The following is a 27,625-nucleotide window of genomic DNA, read 5'->3' as shown; positions in this document are numbered from 1 at the left end:
TGTGTTTCGACTTTAAAGGGCGGGTATTCCCCGGAAAAAGTCCATTATCTTGGCAAATCCAACATTTTTTTAAAATAAAATTCAATGCCCCGCCAAATAAAACAGTTAGTTAAACCAAGAGTAGATCAAATGTACTGTTTATTCATAAGTATAATATAGTTTGGTTGTATCTGATGCATCTTCGAGTTTTTCAACTTCTGTGTGAGAATTACACGATTGACGGTACAAAATACAAAAAAGAGACATACACATATGTACTGTATAGTATAATTATATGTATAATCGTATTTTATAAAATCATAAAATACTCTTCATATAGTTGTTTGGTTGTTTTGTAGTATCTTTTTTTTATGTTTTCCACTCGTTTTAATGCAAAGTACAAATATTAAAAACTCGCTTAATGCGCTCGAAATAGTTTTTCACTTCATCAAAAATTTTCCCTCTTAGCATCTCCCACGCGAAAACTGAATGCATCTCATTTGTGGCTTACGTTTAGTTAAATAAACATTTATCGTTTTTGTTTTGTTTTGTTTTGTGTTTAGTTCGGCTCTTGTAATGTAGTTTCGCTTCCAACTCCTATTGGCGGCGTGGTCTCTCTGTATCTGATAGATTTAATGGGAACATAACTCTCATCTTGACGCCTACGACCTCCTTGGACCCCGGGATCCAACTTCCGATTCTGTTTCTAATTCCACTGATTCACCTGACTCACTCACCCTCGCATACGACACAATCTCGTCCAGCCACAGCCGACTACACTTGACAACACAGTTAACGAAATAATAACATACATCTAGGAGGAGGGGGTGGACAGAAACGGACACAACTTGAATATGTTTACATATATCGATATATATTTCGCTTGCAGTGGCTGACTGATTGATCTGCTCTGCCCTAGTTTTACAAATAATAATGCCAGAGTTATTACTGTTGTTTACTTCGGTTTATAACTACACTAGACTGTATATAAAATCAAATCCGCATTTGACATTCTACTTGGTGCTGCCTTCCCTTATATCTCGCTGCATCCCTCCTCCGCTGATCTTCTAGCTCAAGCTCTCTGTTTTCTGCTCATGTTGTTGTTGCTGTTGGGTGGTGGTGGTGCAGCTTCGTGTATCCGATGTTCTGGTTGTTCTTGATGTTGTTGTTGTTGAGTGGTTGTTGTTCAGCTCGTTATTGTTGTAAAAGGTGTGTATGTGTGTGTGTGTGTTTATGCTGTTGTTGTTGCTGTGTGTGTGTGTGTGGTAAAGATTTTCATGTTGTTGATTTGCTCTTTTAGAGCAAAAGGCATCTGGTCTTCTTCCTCTTTTTGACTTGCAGCGCGGCCCTAGTTGCCGTCTCGAAAACATCTCGCACACCCTCCTTGGACTTAGCCGAACACTCCAAATAGGCAAAGGCATTAATCTTCTCGGCCATGGCGCGACCCTCCTGCGGCTTCACCGGCTCCTGCTTCATTTTTGCTAGATCCTGTAAAGTCAAGTTTCGATTAGTGCTGCGAGTTCAACTCGTTCAACAGTGCGTATACGTACCCGAATTGTGTTGGGATCATTTCGCAAATCTTTCTTATTTCCTACCAAAATGATTGGAACATTTGGACAAAAGTGTTTGACCTGCAGAGGAATGTAGTAAGGATTAGTATAATGTTTTCATATCAGATGCCATATAGTCGAACTGCCAAAACAAGTAATTCGTAATTGGGAACCTTTTTCTTTATTCTTATCTACATTATAAATTAAAAGCATTTATGAGAAGTAAGGAAGTGATTCAGAAAGTCAAAGCAAATTTGCTCATAGCAGACCATTTAATCACCAACTAGTAATAAGCTTTAATTCTATCGATCTATCCTCGTTCTATACCAAATCCAGTCTTTGTCACTTTGATATTCAGATAGCTTCAATGACATAAACAACAACACAGAGATGCGTAGTCTTAAAGATTCCATATCATAAGCAAATGCATTAGTTAATTTCAAAATTTCTTTTTAATATATTTTAACTGGAGTTAAAAATTCTATACTAAACCTATCTGTTGCCTATATTTCTTAGTTCTGTATAGTATAGTACCATTACTTGTTGCATTTGAACTCACCTCTGGGGTCCATTTTTCAGGAATATTTTCTAGCGAATCGGGTGAATCCACTGAGAAACACATCAGTATGACGTCAGTGTCGGGATAGCTCAGCGGTCGTAGTCTGTCGTAGTCCTCCTGCCCGGCCGTATCCCACAAGGCCAGCTCCACCTGGAGAATCGGATGCGGATTTTAATTGAGAGTTACGCTTGCAGTTGCGGTGTCGTCAGGGTTATAGATAGATGGGGCTTTTTGGGGCACGGGTTTGGAGGGGGATGGGACAAGTTCGAGTTGAAGATAGCATGAGTGCGAGTACGAGAGTGTGAGCAAGGAACTTGACGGAAATGCCAAACGAATTAATCACATCGAAGCGAGGCGAAGTGGAATGACGTGAACTTGTGTGTATGTAAACGCTATCCAAACAGAAACACAAACAGAAACTGAAAATTGAAAACCCGCCATATTGCGCAGCAAAGGCAAACACACAGTGTTTATTTCGAAAAAAGCGCCTGAAAATACTGTAGATCCCAAATGGAATATATGAACGAACATATAGCCAAATCATGACTTGATGCCCCAATGGAAATCGCACATTACATTCCGTAGAGTAAGGGAGTGCGCGGTGGAGCGGGAGAGCGCTCCCCCCCTTAGAAGAGAGTACAGGTAGGCAGGGAGAAAGAGTAAGAGTGAGAGCGCGCGAGAGCAGCAGCAGAAAGAGCGGGGGGCGGCGCAACGCATTAAACTGTATGTGCGCAACGGACTTGTATAAGACAAATACAAAATAAAAAGAAAAGAAAACGAGCGGAAGGAAGGGAGCAGCACTACTTGTGTGAGTGTGTGCTGCCAACTCTCCGTTGAGCATGTGTGCGTGTGTGTATGTAAGTGTGGGGAAATGTGGCCAAGTGTGACTTAATCACTGCTATCAAAACTTTAAATTCTTCGGAATAATCCAAATTTGCACTCCACTTAACCAAAAATGATCTTAATTTTTCTTTTGCTTTTCCAGACACCTTTATTTATGGTTGCGTCTGTTGGGCATCAGGCGATATTGACTCATTTCATTTTACAGGGGAATAAAAGGAAATACAACGACCAAGGTGTGGGTGAAGTTGTGGGTGGCACAAACAAGAGAACAATAAACACACACCCATGGGAACACACACCCGCACACACACTCGCACACAGAGGCGGGTGGAAAGTGTAAGGAGGATACGCGCACTTGAAAACGGAATGAATTGAGAATGCACACAAATTATAAAACGAGATCAGATGATTATCACTTGGGTGGCAGGGTGGGGTTATCAGGGGGAAGGGGGGTCAGCCGCCGGCTGGGGGTGGCATTCAGAGTGGCGGACGGGTCGGGAAGTTAGGGGAGGGGCGGGGCTGTCCGGGAAAAGGGGCTTACCTGTTTGCCATCCACCTCGATGTCGGCCACATAATTCTCGAATACGGTGGGCACATAGACCTCGGGGAACTGATCTTTGCTGAAGACAATCAGAAGGCAAGTTTTACCGCAGGCACCGTCGCCGACAATTACCAATTTCTTGCGAATCGTCGTCATTGGAAGTTCTGCAAAAGGCAAAATCAAACTGTAGCTAGATGCAATGCAAGTGCAGCGGATGCCCGAGGATTCCGAGTCCGATTCTGAATCCGAATACAATTTTCGATTCCGAACCCGAGTCAGCCGTTCTGTTTTATATATTCGCGAAAACTGAACGAGCGCCTGTTCAAAAAATTATCAAAATGAAAAAGCCACACACACACTCGCATACAGTCACACGCACACTGGTGGACACACACACAAATACACTCGCGCGCTCGCTCTCTTTTCCGATAGCCCTCTCCCGCTCGCGCACACACTTAGTCATACTTGCGGCTGGACGGCGATCTAATAGTATAAAGTGTGGGGTTCTTTCTTATCTGGCCATTGTCCATTGTCCGTTAGCCGAGTTTTTCCCGTTTTTCTTTACGGTTTTTCGCATTCGCATTTTCATTTTGGTCGCGTCATAGGGCCGCCCGCTTCTCCACCCCTCTCTCCAACACTCCAGGAAACTCCTCTCTCCGCGCCCCGTCCCGCTCGCACTTTATTCCAAAAACATCTCATCATCCACTCTCGGTACGTATGGCTGTGTGTGTGTGTGCGTGTGTCTGTGCGCCTCTGGCTGGGCGTGCGTGCATTTGTGTGCGTGCTGTGTGGAATTTTTTCACTTCTGCTCTTTCGGCCACTTACAATTTATATTGGTGATTTCACAACACTCAGCACGAATTCGACACTTAATTTGCTTACAAAATGGCACAAATTTGTTGATTCTTATGCGTCTACCGTTTAGCTATATCGTATAAAAGTTAATGCAATTACAAAAATTCGAATTGAACTCGACGATTTTTTCCCATGCAAAATGACGATGAACAATGTTCATCCGTTTCATTTCTCGGTAGCGGGATGAACGCTCGATGACCAACCAACGCCTTCGAGCGCAGGGCTGTTATTAACCCAATCGATAGTTCTCATCGATGGCAACTCTGTGCGCCTTATTGCCATGACCGACCACGACTGGTAACACCGCACATATGTTATTCTTCCTCTTCTTCTTAAATATGCAGTCGCATGGCCCGGGAATTAAGTGTTTGTAGTTCAAGCAAAAACTGAAAAGGAATGCTTGACAAACATATTCTGAAAGAAATGCAGCTGAGCTTCCAGCTCACCGAACAGCGAGAACTAGCCTCTGGCCGCCGTAAGCCGGAAAACCCACAGCACCGACCTGCTGCTCCAAAGAAAAAAGTTGTTTCAAAGGTGGCCAGCAAACCTGAAAAGATTTTGGAAGCAATGATTCAAAAAACGCAGATGGAGTCGCCCAAAAAATCCAAGAAAAATAAGGCAGCCGGCACAAAGCGGCCTCTTTCCAATAATGTGTCGAAGCCAGACAGTTTTCCATCCCAGAAGAGGCTTAAAAAGGATGATACCCTACCTAAAAAGAATCCTTTAAATAAATCCTCAAATGTTGCAGCTAAAAAATCTGCTGCAAAAAGCAAAAGTGCTAAGCTTCCTCCTATTCCCAAGGTTCATAGGATAGGTATGCATTAGATCTAGAATTACAACCTGAATTTATTTTAATATATATATATTTTTCAGAATCAGTTCCTAAGAAAACTAAAGTTAAGACTTCTAATAACACAAAAAAAGCAAGTTTACCTAAGAAACAAAAGGTAAATGGAGCCAAGAGCTCATTGAAGGTTGTACAAAATGGTAAAATAGTCGAGATAATTGCCAAAGAGGAATTAAGTGACACTGAAATGAATTCTTTAGATGATTGGAGTGAAGAAGACGATTATTTAATTGAAAGTGGTAAGCAATTTTTAATATCAAACTTGTTTTTTAACTTAAACTATATTTTTTAGACTCTGAAAACGATGTAGTTGAAGAAATAGACAAGACATTTCTTAAACACCCGAAGATTTTTAAGGCCAAAGGCAAAGGCCCCGAATACAAAGTATCAGATATTCTTCCTCCTTTTGAACACGAAGAATACCAAGGTCTTTTGTTGAATGGCGATGGCAGTGGAACAGTTCGAAAGATTGAGGTATTTAAGGGAGCACAGGAAGAAACTGACAGCGACGAAGAGGACATTGATTATGAGCCACGAGATAGCGATGACTTTGGATCTGAGGAATTTGACAGCGAAGTGTCTGACAGTGAAGACACAAGCAGCGCAGACTATGATAGTGACGGAGATTTTTACAGTGAAGATAGCGATACGGAGGATGTTAGTGACAGCGATAGTGAAGAATACGGAAGCGATTTCTTCGACAGCGACGACTTCGATTCAACTTATGAGCCTCCCGACATTGAGGGATTCTTTGATGATCCACCTGTCGGTATGCAAAGAGAGCCGCTTATTATAGAGGAAATCTTCGACGATCCCCCTGTGGAAAAAAAGCAAGAACTTATAAAACAGTCAAGTTCTGTGGTGACTGTTGTAGGTCACTCAATCAGTGAGCCCTCAAAGAAGGAGTCTGAAGCTGCTATTGCAAACGAAGAGAATGCCGAGGTATCACTGCCTGAAGTTGTAACACCCGAAAAGGAAAATGATCTCAAACTAAGCGATGCCCCGTTTTACAGAAATCCGCAAGCAAATCCCACTGAGCTTAGCGTCTTTGAGAACAGTCTGAAGAGCAATCATGTGCTGGCCGTGATTAAGGAGGACCTCGAAGTTTATGGCACACTAGTGCTGACTCTACTCTGCGGTCAAATATCAGTTAATGGTTACAAAGCACGCAGGCACGAAGCTATCACCATTTATTCTCCTAAAGGCCTTAATTGGGTATCTATTTCGCCAACCAAGACTAAAAAACCTCTAAAAGATGAGGTCGATTGGGAAGAACTCAACAAGAACTTCACACGCGCCCAGCTAGACAGGATTAAGACCAGCTTTCAGCGTCAGACGAATGCAATAGTACTGCTCCACCGAAACACAAGTGCACAGCAGCTCGTCGACACCTTTGGCAAGCACATGGCGCAAAATGTGTTCCCACTGGTCAATTCTTCCAATCGACCATTTAGCCACAGTGAAACCCTGTTGCACTGTCTGATTCAATCGAGCGATCAAAAGCGGACTCTGCAAGTTCCGCAGGTTTGGAATAAGTTAAAGATGCATGCAACGAGCCGGATAATGGTAGCCGGTGGTAAGGGCGTCGGAAAGTCTAGTTTATTGCGTTACCTCATCAACCGAAATCTGGGTCAGTTCCCATCCATGCTGCTCATCGACCTGGACATTGGTCAACCGGAAATATTTGTTCCGCAGACTATTTCTTGCACCGTAATTGATGAGCCCCTTCTGGGACCGGGCTTCCTGTACAACAGGCAGCCGGAACATGCCATTGTCGTGGGCCACACCAACATTGTCTTGTGCGCAGAGCAGTATGCCCGAGCAGTTATTCAGCTAGTCCAAAACATTCAGAACGATGCCAAGTATTCAAATATTCCTTGGCTGATAAATACGATGGGCTATAACAAGGGCTTTGGTATCGAATTGATGGCTCTGCTGGTGGATCGCATTCGTCCCACGGATCTTGTACAGATTGCCAGTCCAATTCCAATCAATAACTTTGATTCTGCCCTCGACCAGAGCAGTCTGTCGCAGATAAAACCAATAATATACTGTGCGGAGGAGTTCAAGATCAAGGAAGTACCAAAATACACGCTCCATAAGCTGCTCAGTGCAGTGCCTGCAAAGGAAAAAGGAACTTGGAGTCTCAGCGCAAAGGACATGCGGTACTCCAACCTTCTGGCACGTCTCAGTTCGTGCCTGACTGGAAATGCCAAATCTCTCACAGACTGCGAGCCGTTGGGAGTGTCTTTGGAATCCCTTCAGATACTGCATCCCACCAGCAAGAGTTACTCGCGCGAGGAACTGATTCGAGGCATGGAGGCTAATGTAGTATATCTGTGCCATCACGGGGAAGGTCTGGCCCAATGTTTGGGAATAGGTTTGTATATATCCACGTTCTTTTGTGGCTTATTAATTGAATTCCTAAATTCTTCTAGGTGTGGTTCGCGCCATCGACTACGAGCGCAAGGAGTTATACCTGGTGCCAGCAATGCCGCTACAAAAGATGTCCCTGGTGGATTGTCTTATCCTCGGCGGAGAACAGGTCCTGCCGCAGGGCTTCCTCCGGGATCAGGGTCAAGGTGTGTCCAGCAGTGTGCCCTTCGTGTTCATACTTGACGATTCGAAATCTTCGAAGAGTATCCAGCAGATCTACCATCGAGCGCCAGCCTTTCTGGGAGTACCAGCTAATCAACGAAACTAAAACTGAGCTTACTGAAGCAATCGCAATCGGATAACTTTGTAAATAAAGTTAGGTTTATTAACAGAAGGCTAGTGTGACAAATTGTGGCGTCCTTTAAGGATCCGGTTCATCAGCACTCGTCGTCCCTCGGGCGTCGACATCCTCGCATCCCAGCCGTGGACATTGATTCTCTTCACCTCCATGGGTTTCGGAAAATGGCAGCGTACTTTCGGTTTCAGCACCGCCCGATTGAAAGCGTGCTTATCCCGGACGATTAGAGTTTGTGCGGTGCTGACAACCGCCAGGCAGGTCCTGCAATGTCATTAATTGTTATTATACCACTCAAAATACATGGTTTATTCATTATTATTATTATTTACTTGCCTTTGGAGCATTCCCTGCAGCATGTTAAGTAATTTCCAGTTAGTATGACCGCACGAAGTCCGAAGCCTGAACAGCCGGTAAGCCGCTTTGGCGTTGCCAGATCAATGGTTACGAAATTTCGAACTCAGCTGCAATGCCACTTTACATTAGCATGTAAAATGCATTACATTACATTTATTGCAATTAAAATAAAAGTCATAATATTGGTCAAATAGAACAACAGCATACGAGGACAAATTAATTAAAACGTTTATTATTGAATGGATCGGAAAATGACTAAAAACAATTCAACTATGGAATGAATATGTACGGTTACATATATCGAATTGTGCCATCTCTATGTACCCACGATGGTTGTGGCAGCGCAGCTGTTGCAAATGAATCTGCAAGATACATTTCGGTATATTTTCCGCCACGGATTCTTTTCCACCCTCAGTTGCGGTCACACTGCCCAGCCAACAACAACCACAACTCGGTGCCGTTAGGGCTGCGTTTGTTTTCTGCTCCCATTCAGCTGCAAAGAAAAGAAAGAAAAGTGAAAAGCGTTCGGAAAACAGGCAGCATGTGAAGCACAATTACTCCACGCAATTACTATCTCAAACGATATAGCTCTCGCCGTAAGGAAGTGCGTAAAAATCGCGAGTGAGTTCGTGAAAATAGAATAAAAAAGCGCTCTGCAATTGAAGAGAAACATTGCTGCAGTCGTGTGTGCGTGCGTGTGTTTGTGCGTGCGAGTGTGAGTGTCGCTCTCTGGACGCAATTTCCTTGGCCAAAAGGGAGGGGAAGTGGGGCAGGAGAGTCCCGAATCGAATCCCCCGAAACAGGGAATCCGAATCCGAATCCCCGAATCCGGTGCATTAAAAATAGCGCAACGAGGTGAGTGAAGATGCAAACTGCAGCATTCAGTTCACGAGCTGATGCAACAAAAAGAACTCCAATTAGCCATGTCTGCAGCGAGCCAAAAAAATAATGAAAAACGGCACAAAAAATACAACAAGAAAATCGATTTTCCTGAACTTACAATTTTCTCCGCCTCACTGGGCAAAAAGGGGGGCGAAGTGGAGCTTGGGGAGCCGGCTGCGACTCCATAAAGTATACATAAATTGAATTTCGAAACACGGAAGCGAAATGTATGCACTGAACGAAATAAGGAATAGATTATTTTTATATCCCAAAAGATATTATAGGTAGAACCATTTTTGCTGAGAGTCTCGAACGAAAACCATATTTTGTAGCCAATTAAAGCAAGAGGTTGAACAAAAATGCATTAAAATGTTTTTGGATTAAATTTCGAAATGCTATACTTTATTTCTCTGCGTGTAAAAGGGGGCAGGAGGCTGCACACGGCTGTTGTTCTTGTTTTGTTTGCTGGCGTGTATGATGATGGAAATACTTGCATATGTGTGTGCGTTCTGCACAGAGGGAGATTTAAAAATTGAAAAATCAGACCAAAAACAGGACCCTCCGACTTTTGGGCCAGTTGTCATGGCCACCGCACTTAACAAATGATTTTAGCGGCCACTTTTTCCCGGATGCGAATGGGGCAGCTGTCACTCCGTTTGCCTTCTCCTCCTTTTCTCCTTTTTCTGATTTCATCTGTCTGCCCCTTTCTATCTTGCTCTCTCCCCGTGTTCTCCAATGTGTGTGTGTGTGTGTGTGCGTATTTTGATGACGGCACTAAGTTTCCGCCCGCACTGTGATTTTTGGCCATACACGGCACCAATGTTTCAGTACTGTGAAACCTGGTGCGCAGGAACCAAATGAAGTTAGGCTTAAAAATGCATTTACTGAGACCATTTAAGAAGTTATTCAAAAGAGTTACATTTCAGGTGCTTTTAAATTTGTTGCAATGTGAGTAAACAATTTCTGCTTAAGAACTTAAATGACTTAGTTCTATATGTAAAAGTCACGTGTATATACAATTTTTGCATGGCAAAGCAATAAAAACTTATTACTACCATAAAAATAAATAGGTCGACATTTTCAGACGTAAGAACGCATAGAATGTGTGAACAATACGTACAATAGCTTATTTGCACAATATTTAGCATTTAGTGGATTAAGTCATCAACGTTGGTTTTTGATTGAATGTGATATTTTATCTATCTATGTACATTCTATATTATATTATATATAAATTATATATAATTGCAATCCACAAAATTTATGCTTTGCCTGGTTTGGTTTATTATACGTTTTTCCCATTTTGCGAGTGCATACTGTAGAAAATCCCGGCATTACCACTCAGTTTTCGGCACTCTTTTGCGGATGCTGCGTACGCAAAAAGGGGACGACGGCTGTTCTTAGAGGACTAGATGTTTCCTTTTCACTTCCGCCAGCACCCCTAAATTACGTATCTCTGTGTTAGTGTCTCTGCACGTGTGTGCGTGTGCCTCGAGTGCAAGTGTGTGTGTGTTTGGGCCAACAAAATTACTTTTACGAGCGTTTAGCATAGGTTGTTGTCCCTTCGCCCATTTCCCGGTTTCCCTTCGCCACCAGTTGGTTTTATTTTGATGCGTTTTTAATCAGATTGCGTCAATTTGTTGCTGGCCCAACGATGAGGGCGGTCCCGGTTTCCCGTGGGAGGGTGGGGGGGTGGTGTGTGTCCTATTAGGGAGTGAGCGGCCATTTCCCGGGTTGCGTGTCAAGTGCAGACCCTTTTTCGCCCGCTTTTTTCACTAATTATAAGAATGTCTGTTTTGGCCTCGCATCTGGATGATGGCTCGTCATTGGGCTTACATTCTCGCTTTTGATGACTCAAAAGTGAACTTTTCACTTTTGCTATTCTCTTTGTGGCACCCACGCAATTAATTGGATTGATAAATTAAAATTTTTTTTTTTTATAATTTTAGCAAATTAAATGCAAGAGTAATACTCGAATGATTTTATAGAGATAACCTTTGAAATTTGATAATAATAATATGATAATATTGAAACAAATTGGGCTGAAGGAGAGATAGAGAGAGAAAGATAGTCGTATTTAAGTCATGGGATCTACATAACAAGAATTCATTGAACTATGTTTTTCTTTAACAAGTTAGGTTACAAATATTGAATAATATTCTTATACAGTTGTAAAGTTTCGCCTTTTCTCTAAACTGTAATATCAGTTAAACTTCAAGTTTTTTATTCTTTTAGTAAGGGTATAAACACTTCGTTGTCCGCTCCCCCCTTGTTTTGTTTAGTACCAATTCTTTTTGCTTTTCGCTTCTCTGTGGCCCGTTAAAGTACAGAAATACTTGGCCAGGCCGGCCGGAGTACGAGTATCGTAGCTATCGTGGCGGCAGCTGTCCAATTCTCCAACCAGCCGGCACTGGATCGCTGTTTGTTGTTGTATCTCTCAGCTCTTGTATCTGCTGTCTGTCGTCTTCATCAACGCCTTAGTATCTGTGTTCGCTTGCTTGTTTGCTTGTGTGCGAGAGTGAGTAAGTGGCGCTCTGTGTGTGTGTGTTGGCTTGAACTTTATGGCATTGCGTTGTTTTATGTTTGTTTTTAGCATTGGCCTGTGTTGCCGTTGTTTTCTGTTGCTGCAAGCACACACATAGACAATTTAACGAAACATCGGCGACAGCGAGCAGATATACAACAGACGGCATCATTATGCATGCAACAGATCTTGGAGCGCATTTGATCGCCAACTGCGCGCATGGCTCCCAACGCAGCAGCAGCAACAACAACTGTTGCAACTCCAACGCCGCCACCATTTGGCCAAAATGGCGGATGCCCTGCCTGTGCGTCCCGCTCCCTTTCCCCTCTTTGGCGGATGCCCTGCCCAAGACCTCAAGTCCCCAAGCATCAAGTATTAGCAGCAGACATCGGCCCCACGCAAAAATATCCGCAACTCAGTGCACTGCGAGAAAAATGTGCACAGTTGAAGTTGTATAACTCAAAACTCCGTATGTCATCAAAGAAAGTCTAAATTTTGCAGTTCATATAAGCTAGTTTATATTGGCCATAAAAGAAGTTCGACTTCAACTTTTTGGCCAGTGTGGTGCAAAGTACTGGGGAGTGGAGCAATGCCCCCAACCTGTAGGTGCTCCCCTGGCACCACTCCACCACCGCCATTCCTTGGGCCACGGACTTCTGGGAACTTCTCCAGTTTCGCTGAAGCGATAATTGCCGCGTGATTTCTAATCAAATTACATTTAGACTACAATTACTTCGACTTTGTGCGCATTTAGATGTTATCCAATTTAGCCATCGTTTTGTCATGGTTTGTTTGTCTTAATTGGAAATCGGATTGCAATTGCCCCTTCTCCCTGTCGCCGTAACCCACTTCAATTATGCATATCACCAAATTGGTCTTCATCATCGTCATACCCTTACACTCAATTAAACTCTATGAATTACCGATATATGTACACGTACATATGTATGTTTATATGGGCGCATCTGTGTCAGCGACAATTGCAACTGCAACCACGGCAACGCCTCCATTTTACTGCCCCCCAGTGCATCACGTATGTACGTGGCGGGGATTTCGAATCGGCTTAACACCTTTTTGGGCCCGCTTTCCACGGATCATTGGGCTCTTGGGCAATGTGCCGGAAATTGGGTTACACCTTGATGGTTTTCTCAATTTTTTATTCGTTAGCCCCCCTTATCGGATATGCATATCAGCCTACTTACTAACCACTCTTATCATATCTTTGGGTTTTCGGGCCAGCGGAGCGCTATCTGTGAAAGCCATGCTAATGCTCACCATGTGTCGCGCTTCCAGTTGATTCTTCGGATTGTTTTTATTTACGCAGAAGAAACGCGTGAAGCGGACTGGAGAATAAAGTCATAAGATCCACGCATGACATCATAGGGTATTCTCAGTTGGGAAATCGAATGGATGGGTTTTCGGAATTCGGGACACTCTGCGTACTCTGCTGTCATCAGATATATTCACATGTGATAAAAGATCAGCGAAAGCGATTTCGAAATAAATAGAAACTGCTTTAGATACTCTTAAGCAAGTGGAAATTTCGGTTACTAGAAGATCATGTACTAAGAAATGCTCTTTAAGTACTGAAAAACCGAATATGTTGCTGAGTTCCAGCTGGTTTTGTGTATCGTTAAATAGAATAAAACAACAAACATCTCTTTGGAAAGTGTTTTCAAAATCGCTCTTTCCACTAACGAAATTTGTTTTTCGAAATGCAAGGACTTACGAATTTTTAAAAAATAAACCCATACATAAAATTGGTACATATGTAAATGAACATTTTATGAATATTTTTGTTTATCATTAAAATGAAGGAAACAACAAACGAGGCATGGAAAAGTTTTTTCTGACGTATCGCTTTGTTTTTCATTTTGAGTTTCCCTCGTTTGGGTTACAATTTTTTTGCTGAAGTCATTATAAAGTATTTTTTCTTGCCTTTCGTTTGGTGTACTGGGCTTTTAATTTTTTTTTTGCTTTTTTATAAAAAACCAGAATGCGACACGCCTTTCGTGACCAGCCCAGATATCCCATTGCATTGGATTCCAAATGGGCGGGAACCGAAAAAAAAAAAAACTCATAGCCAATGCGTGGCGATGATTGAGTGGAGTCAAGAGACTTTGGGCTATTTTTGGTAATTGCATGGCCTGCTTTCCACTGTATAGAGCTGGGTATTTCCAACGCTCCCCAGCCAAATTTTTTGAGTTTCCAGTTCACTGGCGATGCGTGCAACAAAGCATATTTTCAATAAGACTATTTCCAACGACAAGATTGTGGGTCAAACGCCGGGCAAACGAGCATATGTGTACACAAAATTCGTACTCGTGTGCGTTTTCCTGTGTATAATAATTTTTCAATCGGCCAGCATCGTAAACAAAATACAAGCGGCAAACAATCCATTAGTCCAATGCCTGGCCATCTCCAACCCACACCACCACCCATCCCCCAAAGAATTCATCGTGCTCATCGTCGGAATTGTGCGCCCAGTGCGGCGAATCAAATTAATTAAGGCTGCTCCACCCGTTGTCCACATCGAAGGGGTAACTTAACTGCTGGTGAAGAAAAGAAAGCATGGAGGAAAGCTGGAACAATTGTGGTTTATTATTTCACAAGAAATCCAACCGAATTAATACGGGAAAGATGAAACCACACAGAAGACAACATTGAAAGCTAATTGAAGATGAAACACTCTTATTGTTCGAAAAGGGTATAGATTGTTTGACAGGGGCTAGTTTCTTTCATGAGTCAGCAAAGGTCAGTTCTAAATGGCATAAAATCTTAACAGTCAGTTGTTCAATGTAACAAATGTCTAATTTTGTTTGTATTCAAGTGAATAATAGTTTTTATACTAGAAAAAGATTTCATAATGAAACCCTTGCATAAACCCAATAGGAAGTTAAAGTTAGGGAATACCATATTACATACATTAAGTGCCAAGAAAAATGCCATAAAAAACTTTGGGCCACCAAGTGAATGCGACCAAAAACCATGGACTCGGATGAGTAATGCGTCTGGGTGCAGGGAGAATGAAAATAAATTTGTTTATGCGGTCGCTGCATTCTGTGATGAAAGAATTTCTTTGTTGCACTGCCACTGCCGCTGCAGAATCAACATCTTTTGTGTCACGTAGTTGCAAGATGATGATGATGCAGTGGAAGCCACCTTGTGTGTGTGTGTGTGTGTGTGTTAACCAAGGCTAATTGAACTGAACTGCACTGGGCGCAACCTCTGGAGACGATTAATTGCCCGCGGGAAGAGCTGAAACGATAACACAGAGTGGAAGGGGCATCTATCGCAAAGTGCCGGCTGTAAATGTAGGCCCTGTTCTCTAATCACATTAGTGCCACAACAATGATGGCGATGTATAAAAGTCGGCCCACTTGAAAGGCTCGCGATGCGTGGGCGGTGGCTACACACTGGAAAAAAGGGTTCTATGGTCGAAGAACTTCGGAAATGAGATATTTTAAAGGTATCACTTTAAGATTGATTGCTCCCCTAAAACGTGTGTTAACGAACCCAGAAATCCATTCGATATGTTATCTATATCATGAAATATAGTATCGTGCCTTGGAGTGGATTTATTTTCTTGAAACTAAAGCTGAACTAAACGAAAGCTATGCGGTGTCAACTATAATTTATGTGTATCTCATGAATAAATCGATCTATCTGTTGGATTTTTCCCAGTGCAGCAGCATCAAGCACATCTTCATCCTCGCCATCATTATGGCTCTTTTCTATATTGTTCTTGTACCTTTATTAGTTTGCCTTTGTGTCGGCTCAATTTATGTGCTGACCCTCGAACCCCACTGGCGGCATTAGTGAACCAGTGAACCAGCATGGATGCGGCCATCATCCGTCCACTGGACATGCAGACGCCAGATGCAGCTCCCATCAGAAGCGTTGCATTCACCAGGCTGAAACAACGGAGAAACTTGTTTTGTAATACCGCCTGTTAAGTTATGTTCTCTCATTGCTCCGGCACCCACTACGTATGTATGTATGTACGTTGCCCTGCCCCCCAGCTCCTCCGGTGATTCTTTGGTTTTTGCATTTGGCGCAATGCTAATTCATTTGCATACCCAGCAAATACACTACACACTCGGCTCGAAGCCTCATTCTCATTCATGCCAAAGAGCAGGGAGCATGGAAGGGGTGATCCGGGGCATGGAGCTGGAGAGGAGCGGAGCGGAGTGGAGTGTTCATGGGGTATAACGAACGACTGATGGCCCCGGCATGCTTGGCTGCATTTTAAGTTCATATATGGTGGCATATATATGGTGTTTGGCAGGGAGAGGACAAGAGGTCTGTATCGGTGGCATATTGCCGCCGCTTGACACTTGGGCCAGCTCCTCCAGCTCCTCCTTTTCCCATTTCTCATTTGCTATTCCAGCTGGGTCTCCACGGACGGAGGTCTTCAATTAAATTTAACTAGAAAGCAGGCAACACACAACACACAAATACGAGTCGATGGAAAAACAAATGATATTTTTGTTGCGCATGCATAAGCAATTATAATTTCCATTATTTATGGCATTCAATAACTCAATAGAAGTTGATGCTTGAAGAAGGCATTCCTTTGATATCGATTGCAAGTGACGAACCCCATGCAGTATATGCACTATATTGCTTAGTGCTTTGTAGCATCGCACATTTAATGCCTCAATTAAGGCATTCCCATGCACTTTACTCCACTTCCCGATGCGTTTTTTAATGGCAAGTCACAAACGTTAACCCCATTCGGCCGGAATGCTGCAAATTGTGCAATGTTGCCCCAATTTCTGTCGTCTGCCCGCAACTGCAACACATGGTCGCCTCATTTGAACCCGGAGCGAAATTGGTATGGGGTTTTGTACGGCGATAATGCCTGCGTTGAATGATTATCGAAGAGTTATTTGGGGAGTGGTTGGTCGAATGGGTCTATAAATAGAAGTCGATGATAAGCCGACAAGCTTCAGCCAAATGAAAATCGTAGATGGGGATGCGTGTTCAATGAGGGGATTAACAAATTTATGGCGAGTACTCCATGAAGTGGACTGGAGCGACATGAAAGGGTTGTACTGATTCGTATAGGATGCTCATTTCGGAGCAGAGTGCCATTCTTCCATTTGGGGGACAATTGAATGGGTAGCTTCTATTGGTATTACGTAAATAATTCATAATAATAATTCATAATCAAACAGCAATAGTCTTCGCCCTTTCACCCATAGTTGTCATAAGTGGTGGCTTAATTAAAAGCCCCTTTCAAGTCGAACTTTCCATTTTCTTTGGCTGGTGTCTCTTCAATTATCGAAAAAGATCATGTGCATCACGTTAATCAAGCGTTAATTTTCCCCACAAATACCGGAAAAACAACAACATTTGACGGTTGTTTATGTTAATTACTTATCGGGGGAAAAGTTGCAGCAACATAGACACAAATGCTCGAAGCACAAATTGGGTTTGGGTCACCGAACCCAGTCGACAATTAATTAGCATAGACCATGTTGGATGGCACCCACCTCCTCCTCCTCCTCCCTCGAAGACCTTGCGCCATAAAATATGTCTAATAATTCCCCATAAATTCCACTTGCAGATGGTGAAGGCGCTGCTAACGAAGATGATGATGTAAATGCCGCATCGACGCATCCCCTTTCTCTTCTCTCTCCAAACGAAAGCGAAATCCCAGCTGGGAAACTGTAGCTCCAGCTGAAACCGAACCAGCAACCAAAACTCACGACTGCCGCCTTGGATTTCGTTGGACTGAAATCGAAACTGCATTCTTTGGACTCATATTTATACCACATAACGACACATATCGCCGACGGAACCGAACATGAGATTCCAGTGGTTCTTATCGGCCAGTGCCAGCCTGTCGCTGTTCCTTCTCCTGGACTTCGTCGCATGGATTCACGGCGAGCGGGACTTCAATGTCAACGACTCCCAGGTGAGTTGTTTCCCATGTGGGTCACAAGTAATCAAATTGGCCTGGAAATTGCAAGAATTTTGATTAATGATGAATGGGTTCTTTTTTGGAAACTACTTAATAAGCTAGCCATTCTAGAGATTAGATAGCTGTCGGGTTTTCGACTGTACAATCTATATTGCTTACTTTCACCTTATCTTGCAACTGAAACTACAAATTAATTAATAAATACAACTGAATTTCCTTAATTTAATTTATTTTTGTTCATCATATATAGCTTTATACATTAGTCATCTATGTATTATAGTTTGAAATACTTTTTCACATCCCTCTCATTTTCCATTCAAGGTCCCCGTAATTGAGCCAAAGGATGTGCCCGCCTACAAACAGGATCCGTATGTTACGGAATTGATGAGTTGCCAAAATACTCCCAGTGAAATTGTGCTTTCACTTTTGCTGAAGAAGCACGACTGGAGTGAGCTCACGGCCACGAAACGAGCTCATGTCCAGGCCAAGTTGGCCAAGTTCTTTGCCATACCCAAGGTTTGTTTTGCCAAGAATGCTTTAAAAGGATTAGTTCAAGTATTTCCTTGTAGGAATTCATTTCCCTGGATTCGGTGTCTAAACGGGAACTGAGATCCATGCACAAGTTGGCCATGAGGAAAGGAGGCAAGGGCAACAAGAACATCGAGACCCTCAATCGTCGCCTGGGACGCGCCAGTTTCATGGTTTGTATTATATTTAAATGAATAAAAACATTTCCTTTTTATCATAATCTAACCTTTCTACAGATCGGCTGTGGTCCAAGCTACTTTGTGATGGGTGAACCGATAGCCAAGCAGATTGCCCACCAGATGAAGGATGGCACCATTGGCGCTTTGACGGAGGAGAACTTCGGGCTTTGGTTCATTTGGCGCAAGGAATTGAAATCAAGGTGAGAAAGCAGTCAATGATGCATCGGGCTTATTAAAGAGGAAGTGGTTTTAAAACGTAAAGTTCTAAATATAGAATTTACTGATAACAAAGTCGATAGCCGCATATCTGATTTCCTGTTAATGTGGCTCACCAATCTCGTTCCTTCAACTCCAGATCAAACCGCAAGCGACGTCAATCCGAGGGTTCTGGTGCCGATGAAGATGACTACGACTACGGGGATGACGATGAGGAAGTTGCGTGAGTATCATCCGTTCACCTGAGTGTGGCATATAACTGATAATTTCGCATTTCTTTCGTATGCCATCGATGGATGGGTGCAGTGAGCCCAGTACGGAAGTGCCGCCAGTGACCACACATGCCCATCGACATCATCACGGAGCGGTGAGTGTGTTGAGGCCAATTGTTTTGGAGCCAATTCGCCATATTTGTTTCGGTTTCTCTGGGTGTTTTCTTTATCTGATACATACGTTTAAATGAGAATACCCGCGGTTCATACTTGTTGGTTAACCACACATGCTGACATATGTATGTATTACGTGTATCATCTGAATGGATCTGTATGGATCGCGTTGGACTTACTGTCTAGATACGATTTTGATTTCCGGAAGCTACATATTTGGTTCTGTTTGTTTTCACTGCACTTTGTTAATAACCGCAATTTGGATTAATATCCGAAAACCACACTGCACACACACCCACACATGCATCTAAATGGAACATACACAAACAAACACACCCACATGCGTACACTGAAAATAACTATAATTCATCATACGGTGTTTATGTTTTTTCTTCTCTTTTTGCTATCTTCCTCTCGTTCTCTCACTCTGTGTATATCGATCTAATTGTGTGTTAATGTTATCAACCAATCAACCAAATATATTGTAAAATATGTAAACCATTTCGAAATCGCCTCGACAACTAACCAACTCGACTCATTCGCTGTGACTAACCCAAAAGTTGGAGGTGTCGGAGAAGATAGTGTCGCCCGAGTCCGTCTCTTCGTCGGCTGTTCCCCTGGTTCCGGACGTGGAGGAGGAGATCGAAGAGAGCGTCTCCAAGCTGGAGTCCGTCATCAGCAAGACGATTGAGAATACGAAGAATATCAAGGAGCTGCCCGTTCTGGGCGAAGCCGACGATGGTGATGATGAGGAGGAAGTGGAACTACAGCAACTGGGAGTTCCACTGGCCGCGGAGATTGTGCCAGACGAAACCACCAGTGCGGCGGCCACACGTGCCACGGAAATGGTAAAGCCCGTTGATTTGGAGGAGCAAGAAATTTCGGTGGACTCCGGCGCTGTGCCGGCTATCGATGTGGAAGCCTCGGCCACGCCCACGCCCTCGATGTTCGCTCGCGAAACACAGAAGCCCTTTTCACCCTATGACGCCACCTCTTCGGTGTCGTCCTCGTTCGCGCCCGTCGCATCGATTGCATCTGGCAGCGAAGCTGGAGAAGATTCAACTTCGGTGTCGACCCCTCACCTGTCCCCAGCTAACTCACCCACGGTCATGCCCACAGAGCTAGACAGAAATGGCCTAGCCACCACATCCTCATCATCTCCATCTGCCTCACCTCCTCCATCGTCATCCGTTCCGACACAAGCCACTCAGCCAACCACATCTGCATCATCATTCTCATCATCAACAATAACAACAAGCACAACAGCAACAGTCTCAACAACAACAACAGCATCATCAACAGCAACAACAACTACAACAACAACAACACTGTCTGAATCGCCAAAGGTAATGATGTCGCTTCTGTGTGTGTGTATAATACGAACGAGTGTCCTTTTGCCTCGCCGTTGTACGTGTGCGTGCCTCATGTCCGTATGTCCTTGTTGTCCCCTGTGTTGTCACATGTAAAACGTTCTCTTCCACCTCTCTCCACCGGCGCTTTGTGTCAGGAGTTAGTTTAGCTTACGACTCTCTTTTTACATACATATATTGATATTGTGTTTTATTGTCTTTGTGCTGTGTAAACGTAGCGTCCCATAAAAAAAAGCCAAACTCCACAAAATGACAGGACATTTACGTAACTGCCGTACAAGATTTTAGTGGAGTTGGCAAGTGCGAGAGCATAAATGTTAGACTGACTAGATAGCAAATAGTTATAAAGATAAGTGTACATACTTTTTGTGTAGCTGCAGTTAGTTTTTTTTTGTAGTGAAGGATAGCAGGATGTGTATATAACTATTTATGGTGTAGCTTAAGATTAAGAGTATTTGTATGATAGTCCTAACAAACGTACGTAGTACATAAAGTAAGATGGTATGCAGGGTTTGAGTTGCTCAGGGACTGCGTAGATACCCGCCCACCTTTCGCCCCTTGGAGAAAACCTACTCATATTTGTTACCAATTAAACACCAAAAAAAAACGCAGCCAAATACTGTGCTTAATGAGCTCGAGCTGAGCACCCAGCTGCCCATCGACGATTTTGAGGGCACTGCTACTGCAACACAGCCAACTGCAACTGCAACTGCCATTGCAAGCACAGCAGCAGCAGCAACAGCAGCAGCAGCAACCGCAACAGCCACAACTGCCAATGCATCTGCAACAACAGCAGGCGAAAGCGAATTTCATATAGAGTCCACAACGCACCGCACGATTAGCTCTAAGGTGAAATCTCGCAATCGCAATCGCAATTGCAATAGCAATCGCAATTTAGATGTTAAGCCATAGATTTGCACCTCCACCCGCTCTTGAAAGTACAATACCACCATTCCGGCTCTCAACAAAACCCATCTCCACCCGATTGTCTCACCGTTTATCCCGAATCCAATTAGGGGAAATTGCTTCCAGCCAAATGCACTTAGCATGTAAGGGCAGGCAATTAGCGAACCAGAGCTCCTGCATGAGGTCCTTGGTAATTGCATGTCCACTATGGAGCACTTACTTGTATCCGTACCGTATCCGTATTGGTTGTACTAACACTAACACTCGCTAACACACTCACTCTGCCTGCCTCCTTAGCCGATGACTTTGCAGCATGATACTTAGCCAGCCATCTGTCGCCAATTAGCCATCTCAATGTTAATAATTTCGGTGTAATTCCCAGGAAGGAGAACCCGACGCCATCAGCAGCGGCAACAACAGCCTGGCCAATAATGAGGTAACATCAGCCATATTCCCCTGGCAACGCTGGAATCTCCACTAATAACATTAAACTCGCATTTTTGCCAACAGCTGTCGACGCCCGCCACGCCCACATCTTCGGTGGCCACGACCACGGCAGCTACTCCGGAGTCGAGCAGCAGTAGCAGCACCTTCGTCTCCACCGACTACATGGAACCGCAGCCGGAGGAGAATAGTCCGCCCATCATCAAGACGCGCCTGCAGAAGCTGGCTGTCACATCGGGCAAGGCCTTCACCTTCCATGTGCTTCCGGAAACGTTTTACGATGCCGAGGATCAGGGCAATCTCCGCCTGGCGCTCACCGACAAGGATGGCCACGAGCTAAAGGCGAACTCTTGGCTGCAGTTCAACGCCGACAAGCGGGAGCTTTATGGCCTGTGAGTAGTTGGTTCACCAAAATGTATTAATAAGGATTTCGATTTATAAAGCCCATTTTATTTCTAGGCCTCTGGACGACACCGTATCCCGCTGGCAATATCGCCTGTCGGCCACGGATTCGGGCAATGCCAGTGTCACAGAAACTGTGGAGATAAGTGTGCAGCAGCATCGTGCGGTGCGGACCATTAACCACGAGATCAGCGTTTTCGTACGGATAAACGAGAAGCCGGGTCACAACATTGATTGGCAGTTGAAGCTTATTAATGCGGTGGCCAGAACCTTAGATGACTCCACCAACTCGGCGGTGGTGGTGCGTGAGATCCGACAGACGCCTCACGATCCACACAGTGCCACCTTCGTTTACTTTAACGAAACGCTGCCCACCAGCGAGTGTCCCGAAAAGGAACTAAAGGATATTATTGCACGACTGGATGCCAATAGACTGAGTGATTTGGTTCAGCCACAGCTGGGAATCAAATCTATAACCGGACAATTAATCGGATCCTGCCAGAAGGATTTAACTCAGGTGAAGCCCACGCAGCATATGACCAAGAATGTGCCGCCAATGCCACGCAACCAGGTGGATCGCGTTAACGCCAGCTTGGGCCAGCTGCTGGTCTACAAAGTGCCGGCGGATACCTTCTATGATGCGAACGACAATCAGTTGACTCTTACCTTGAAAACCAGGGATCACCTTGAGCTGAGCCCACGACACTGGCTGCAGTTCGACTCCAAGAACGAAGAGTTCTACGGCATTCCGAAAAGCGGCGACATTGGTTCCGAGGAATATCTGTTGGTCGCCGAGGACAGTGGTGGCTTGAGTGCCCACGATGCCCTGGTCGTAGTGGTCAGCCCAGCGCCCAAGCGTGACTTTGGGTTCTTCTTCAAAGCGTATCTGTCTATCAAGCACGAGCGATTCAACGCCGATCTGCAGCGGAAGTTTGTAGAGCGTGTGGCGAAGCTGAATGGAGATCCTACTACTGGCCAGATCCAGATCCGTTCGATAACCACACACCACGACTCCGATGGTACCATAGTGAACTTCTACAATACGACGCTGTACAGGAAGCACAACAGCTGTCGGGAGAAGGAAGTGGCCATGACCAGGAGCGTTTACCTAAACAGTGACCTCAGCCTGAGGGAGGCAGCCAAACGGGCTCTGGGACCCGAGCTCAATCTGACCAACTTTTCGGTGGTGCCCTTCAGTATTTGTCATCGTAAGGATTGCATCGCTATTTTACCATACGATTAACTTTAAAATTACCATATTATTACAGATACCGAGAACATAGACACCAACCAGCTTGATTACATACCTAGTCGCCCCGAGGAGCCTACTCATAAGTCCTCTTTCGGCGAGGATTACATGATCACGTTCGTATGGCCCATCGTGATCATTGTGGCGATGCTTGTGGCTGCCTCAATCATTGCCTGTTGCCTGCACTGGTGTCGCCAAAGGAGCGGCAAAATGGAGCTAGGTAGGCCGACGAAACTGACTGAATTCATATTTCACTGCTTCACAAAATGTATCTCTCGATTTGCTTTCTAGGCGACGAAGAGGAGCGCAAGTCCTTCCGTGCCAAGGGTATTCCCGTCATCTTCCAGGACGAGTACGAGGAGAAGCCCGAGATCGGCAACAAGAGTCCTGTCATACTCAAGGACGAGAAGCCGCCACTGCTGCCTCCATCCTACAATACCTCAAACATGAATGGTGCGCCCACATCGATCCGTTTTATTTATAATATGCTAATCGTGTACTCCTTGCAGGTGACAACGACGTGGACGATTATGTGCCACCACCGTCGGTGGTTGTGGGCGGCCGGGAAGTGCGTGGCAAGTCGCCAGCCACGCCCTCCTACCGCAAACCACCGCCATATGTGTCGCCATAAATCAGTGTCAAGAGCAGCAGGAAAATAGCAAACCAGATTGGAAGCAACTGCAACAATAATAACAATCGCATCGTATTAACCACACAATCTACATAGATATATACATATATATATATATATATATATTTAACCGATTTGGCACAAGTTATATGCAACTAAGCAAACTCTTTTGTATATATCCAAGTGCAAATTGGTTTCTTTGGACACCGTATTCGAATTGAGGGAAACTGGATCCCAGCCGAGAAGTATTCGCCAAGTCGATGGAGTTTTTTTGGATAACGTTTTGTATTAGCCGAGAATGGAGAAACAATCAAGTGCTAAATTACTGGCAAACATACAGCCTACACCGTAGGACTATCGAGTATCACTAACACAAAACACAAATCGATGAACTATGCTGCATATTATTTATTTAGTATGTACTCTAATTTATATGTATACCACGCGAACACACGAGCACATCCACAAGGACACAAATGGTGTTTGGTACGAGACAAGCATCGGAGCTTGAAAAACACACAGACACATGCACACGAGCCCATTTTAAGCATAGCATTTAAAACTCTTTGTACTAAAATTAAGTTAAGCGCGAGAAAGTAGGCACACATGTCCTTCGTCCCACGTCCCTGGGCAGCTATTAGACTTTCAGCTTGATTTGCTCAAGCTGAATTGTTTGCATGTTTTGTTTTTAATCATTGGACCACTTTGCTGCATATTTCCATGAAAGGATCAGGGGAACCACCGAGGCAGGCTGCGCACTTGCCGCTGGTTGGTGCCCAATTGAGTTTAGCATTTTAGTTGTTTTACCATTGGCTTAACTTAATGGGACGTCCAGCGAAGGACATGTCCGCAAGGAGCTTGATTATTTTACATTCTAAGAAGCAATCGAACCCACAATAGTGCTGCCAATAATCCAGGTACTCGGATCGAACTAGCCGTATGAATACCAATCGATTCCTAATTGCCCACAAGTGCTTCCCACAGACAGACAAACCAACAGACCATATCCACCAGACACACACACAACATACAACACTCACACACACACAAATATTTATACGAAAATGGATTACTTAAAGTAGAATCTAGTTTTAAATGATTTTCACACGCTCCCCTTTGGATAATTCTATGTGAAATGGTTAGATTAGTTTATAGCTGCTAGTTGGGCAGTACTTACTACACCACTACCTACTATCTACTATCTACCCCACCCGTCCCTTATCCCTGAATCGAACTAACACGTAGTGAGTAATGCATTGATTTTATATGAACTTATAGAGGAAGTCCAGAGCCTAAGTTAGAGCAATAGTTGCATGAAGGGAAATGAAATTGAAATGGAAATTGAACTTGAAATTGAAATTGAATTACTTTACGAGAGGACACTGATTTTGTCGTGTGAAAACGTGCGCGAAAGTGCTACGCAATTGCCTATTAAACTAAGTATGATTAACTAATTTGTGTATTTGCATAAGCTCAACCGCTGAATTATTTACATTATGTAATTTGTAATCGAGCAAACAGCGGCCGCATTAGCAACAACAACAGCAATAACAACAAACGGTATCAATTTATTTTGAATAAAAAAATGCCAAAGATACGATTTTAGTTGCATTATTATTTGCCATTATTTGCGAATATTTTTTTAGACAAACAAAAACACACACACACAGACAAGTAAGTAAAGAGCTGGAAAATTGTAATTTTTCTTCAAATCAAATAAATAATTGTGCATATTTGTGAAAAATCGACCGACTTGCCATGGTCGAGTTGCACGTTTAATTAACATATATATATATGCATATATATATATATATATATATATTCAGTAAAAATCAGAGAAACTACTGTATATTTAATGATTGGCTTCAATTGAGCGAGCTGTACCCTCCACAAATACACAGGCAAACCAATAAACACATGCAATAATTATAATAATTATTGAGAATAACTAACTGCGTGAATATAGAGTTACATACATACGTGCGTACGTACGTATGTACATACATATGTCCGTATAGGATATACGTATGCATATATACATGGATTCTAATAAACATTTATATATTTTGATACAAAAGGAGCCAGTGTTTTATTTCCTAATTGCTGCGTCTCAACTTCCACGTTCCATTAGTAATATAATTTATGAAAAATTCAATTCAATGGAAATTCCATAACGAATTATGGAATCAAAGTGAGCAGGAAATCGGCGGTGGGTGGTGGGTGGGTGGTATGTATGGGTTTTTGTATGGGCAAAAAAGTCAAATCAAAAGCATTGACATAATGAAGTAATACAAATTTGTTTTTCTTGTCGCTTTTGCCGCCTAATAAAGACATCCTTCCCCGGCCCCGGCCCCGCCCACTTTTCCAGCATCCACTCCTCCTCGCAGGCTATTGATTCCCGTTACTTTGGCAACCAATACGCGCCGGATGCTGCCACACACACACACGAACACACACACTTACTCCAACTCGCACATATTTGCTTGGCTTCGTTGACGCCAGCGGGGAATATTGTCTATCGCGTGTGTGTTTGTGTGGCTACACTGCGAGAAAATGCTTTATGAAGGTGAATTCACAAATTAGCCTATATAGATATATATATTCTTTAAAAATTTGCAATGTTTTTATAAAAAATCGAGTAAAAATATATTAAACATTGCACTTTTTAAGTTTACAGAAAAATAATAGTACATAAACCAATATATATGAATGCTTCTAAAATTAAAAAAAAGGGAGCAGCTTATTAATGGAAATTTTATATATTTAAGCAAGGATCTTAATGCTAAATCAGATTTTCATCGGATTTCTATACTCTTAGCTAAACTGCCCACAAAGTACTTATGCCCCATAGATATTACATAAGTTCATAAGAAAGCAATGATTCCAGGAAATTAGAAACATGTTTTTATTTAAAGAAGTCAAATTCAAGTAGCATTTTTCTGCGTGTAAGGACCCATTGCGTTGGTGGGTGGCATTATTGTTGCTGCTACGGTTATTGTTATTATTATGCAACGCAGTCATTTAATTGGTAACAAATTGTATTGTTTGCCTCGGCAGTCGAAATGACATTTCTTGCTTGTTTCGTTTGTACGCTTTTACGACTTTCCCAGGGAAACGTAAATAGCAGCACTTCTTCCTCTGCTCCGTGTGATCCTGCCCCCACATCTTTGGTTGTGTGTGGAAAATCCGGGTGTTCCTCCACGGAGTTTTAATGCCGCCCCCCAGGACACGCCTGCTCGGCAAAAAACAGCTTACACCTGGCTCGACTTTTCCGGCAGCGGTGGGAAAACAACAAAAAAACTTTTGTTATACGGCAAATGTTTTGGCTTTTCAACTTTGCCCGCTGCGAATCATTTGGCTGTGCTGCTCCGGATTCAGGGGATATGCAAAATATACATATTAAGCGCTCGTATGACCCGCAATTACAAAGTTAAACCGCCAAAAGCGGCACTTGTAATGCATAAAATAATACAAACTACACATGTAACTAGATTAGTTACATTTTTACTAATTATTTTTACGGTTGCCACTGCATATGAATGTTGTTTTGTCTATTACGAACTGCAGGAATAATTTTAGCATAATCAAGAAAAGAACTTAATGATTGCATACAGGAGTAGTTAAGCTCTAACCAAAGGACTTTAGTCTCTGATTAACTTGTTTGAAGTGTATTTATCATTTGCTAAACAGATTTGATTGTATAACTAGATTCAGTTT

At 43.3% G+C, this 27,625-nt stretch overlaps 4 protein-coding genes across 7 annotated transcripts; 2 read left to right on the top strand and 2 right to left on the bottom strand.

The window, feature by feature from the left end:
• Nucleotides 1–121: 121 nt before the first annotated feature.
• On the bottom strand, nucleotides 122–4,493 carry LOC117138595 (ras-like GTP-binding protein Rho1). Its single transcript, XM_033300776.1, has 5 exons — nucleotides 4,298–4,493; nucleotides 3,473–3,636; nucleotides 2,089–2,238; nucleotides 1,530–1,610; nucleotides 122–1,467 (listed from the first exon to the last, which is right to left on the bottom strand). The coding sequence occupies exons 2-5, from the start codon at nucleotides 3,626–3,628 to the stop codon at nucleotides 1,276–1,278; spliced, it is 579 nt and encodes a 192-aa protein (XP_033156667.1). The 5' UTR covers nucleotides 3,629–3,636; nucleotides 4,298–4,493; the 3' UTR covers nucleotides 122–1,275.
• Nucleotides 4,494–4,617: 124 nt separating this feature from the next.
• Nucleotides 4,618–7,941, top strand: LOC117138593 (polynucleotide 5'-hydroxyl-kinase NOL9). Its single transcript, XM_033300774.1, has 4 exons — nucleotides 4,618–5,141; nucleotides 5,201–5,413; nucleotides 5,467–7,554; nucleotides 7,613–7,941. Exons 1-4 carry the CDS (start codon nucleotides 4,724–4,726, stop codon nucleotides 7,876–7,878), a joined length of 2,985 nt encoding a protein of 994 aa, XP_033156665.1. The 5' UTR covers nucleotides 4,618–4,723; the 3' UTR covers nucleotides 7,879–7,941.
• Nucleotides 7,910–8,320, bottom strand: LOC117138596 (39S ribosomal protein L34, mitochondrial). Its single transcript, XM_033300778.1, has 2 exons — nucleotides 8,242–8,320; nucleotides 7,910–8,169 (listed from the first exon to the last, which is right to left on the bottom strand). Exons 1-2 carry the CDS (start codon nucleotides 8,262–8,264, stop codon nucleotides 7,947–7,949), a joined length of 246 nt encoding a protein of 81 aa, XP_033156669.1. The 5' UTR covers nucleotides 8,265–8,320; the 3' UTR covers nucleotides 7,910–7,946.
• A 349-nt stretch (nucleotides 8,321–8,669) lies between these two features.
• On the top strand, nucleotides 8,670–25,508 carry LOC117135581. Of its 4 annotated transcripts, XM_033295906.1 has the most exons (15): nucleotides 8,670–9,117; nucleotides 17,241–17,591; nucleotides 17,919–18,113; nucleotides 18,167–18,298; nucleotides 18,362–18,504; nucleotides 18,660–18,743; nucleotides 18,827–18,887; nucleotides 19,467–20,252; nucleotides 20,889–21,125; nucleotides 21,565–21,618; nucleotides 21,693–22,018; nucleotides 22,086–23,236; nucleotides 23,297–23,497; nucleotides 23,569–23,730; nucleotides 23,787–23,908. In XM_033295906.1, exons 2-15 carry the CDS (start codon nucleotides 17,481–17,483, stop codon nucleotides 23,906–23,908), a joined length of 3,765 nt encoding a protein of 1,254 aa, XP_033151797.1. In that variant the 5' UTR covers nucleotides 8,670–9,117; nucleotides 17,241–17,480. The 4 variants fall into 4 exon arrangements, with proteins under 4 accessions (XP_033151797.1, XP_033151799.1, XP_033151800.1 ...); XM_033295908.1 differs by lacking the exon at nucleotides 20,889–21,125; XM_033295907.1 differs by lacking the exon at nucleotides 8,670–9,117 and having other exon boundaries at nucleotides 17,481–17,591; nucleotides 23,787–25,508.
• Nucleotides 25,509–27,625: the final 2,117 nt, after the last annotated feature.

Source organism: Drosophila mauritiana, chromosome 2R (genome assembly GCF_004382145.1).
Source record: "Drosophila mauritiana strain mau12 chromosome 2R, ASM438214v1, whole genome shotgun sequence".
Classification (NCBI taxonomy): domain Eukaryota; kingdom Metazoa; phylum Arthropoda; class Insecta; order Diptera; family Drosophilidae; genus Drosophila; species Drosophila mauritiana.
This window is presented reverse-complemented; position numbering and strand designations above follow the sequence as displayed.

Excerpts from the sequence above, each read along its gene's own strand:
- LOC117138595 (XM_033300776.1), bottom strand. The coding sequence starts at position 3,628 with ATGACGACGATTCGCAAGAAATTGGTAATTGTCGGCGACGGTGCCTGC. Across the intron at positions 1,611-2,088 it reads CTGAAAAATGGACCCCAGAG|GTCAAACACTTTTGTCCAAA; the intron begins GTGAGTTCAAAT and ends ATTCCTCTGCAG. Across the intron at positions 1,468-1,529 it reads ATGATCCCAACACAATTCGG|GATCTAGCAAAAATGAAGCA; the intron begins GTACGTATACGC and ends TTGACTTTACAG.
- LOC117138593 (XM_033300774.1), top strand. The coding sequence starts at position 4,724 with ATGCTTGACAAACATATTCTGAAAGAAATGCAGCTGAGCTTCCAGCTC. Across the intron at positions 5,414-5,466 it reads CGATTATTTAATTGAAAGTG|ACTCTGAAAACGATGTAGTT; the intron begins GTAAGCAATTTT and ends TATATTTTTTAG. Across the intron at positions 7,555-7,612 it reads GGCCCAATGTTTGGGAATAG|GTGTGGTTCGCGCCATCGAC; the intron begins GTTTGTATATAT and ends AAATTCTTCTAG.
- LOC117138596 (XM_033300778.1), bottom strand. The coding sequence starts at position 8,264 with ATGCTGCAGGGAATGCTCCAAAG. Across the intron at positions 8,170-8,241 it reads CTGCAGGGAATGCTCCAAAG|GACCTGCCTGGCGGTTGTCA; the intron begins GCAAGTAAATAA and ends ATGACATTGCAG.
- LOC117135581 (XM_033295907.1), top strand. The coding sequence starts at position 17,481 with ATGAGATTCCAGTGGTTCTTATCGGCCAGTGCCAGCCTGTCGCTGTTC. Across the intron at positions 18,114-18,166 it reads AGTTCTTTGCCATACCCAAG|GAATTCATTTCCCTGGATTC; the intron begins GTTTGTTTTGCC and ends ATTTCCTTGTAG. Across the intron at positions 20,253-20,888 it reads CACTGTCTGAATCGCCAAAG|CCAAATACTGTGCTTAATGA; the intron begins GTAATGATGTCG and ends AAAAAAACGCAG.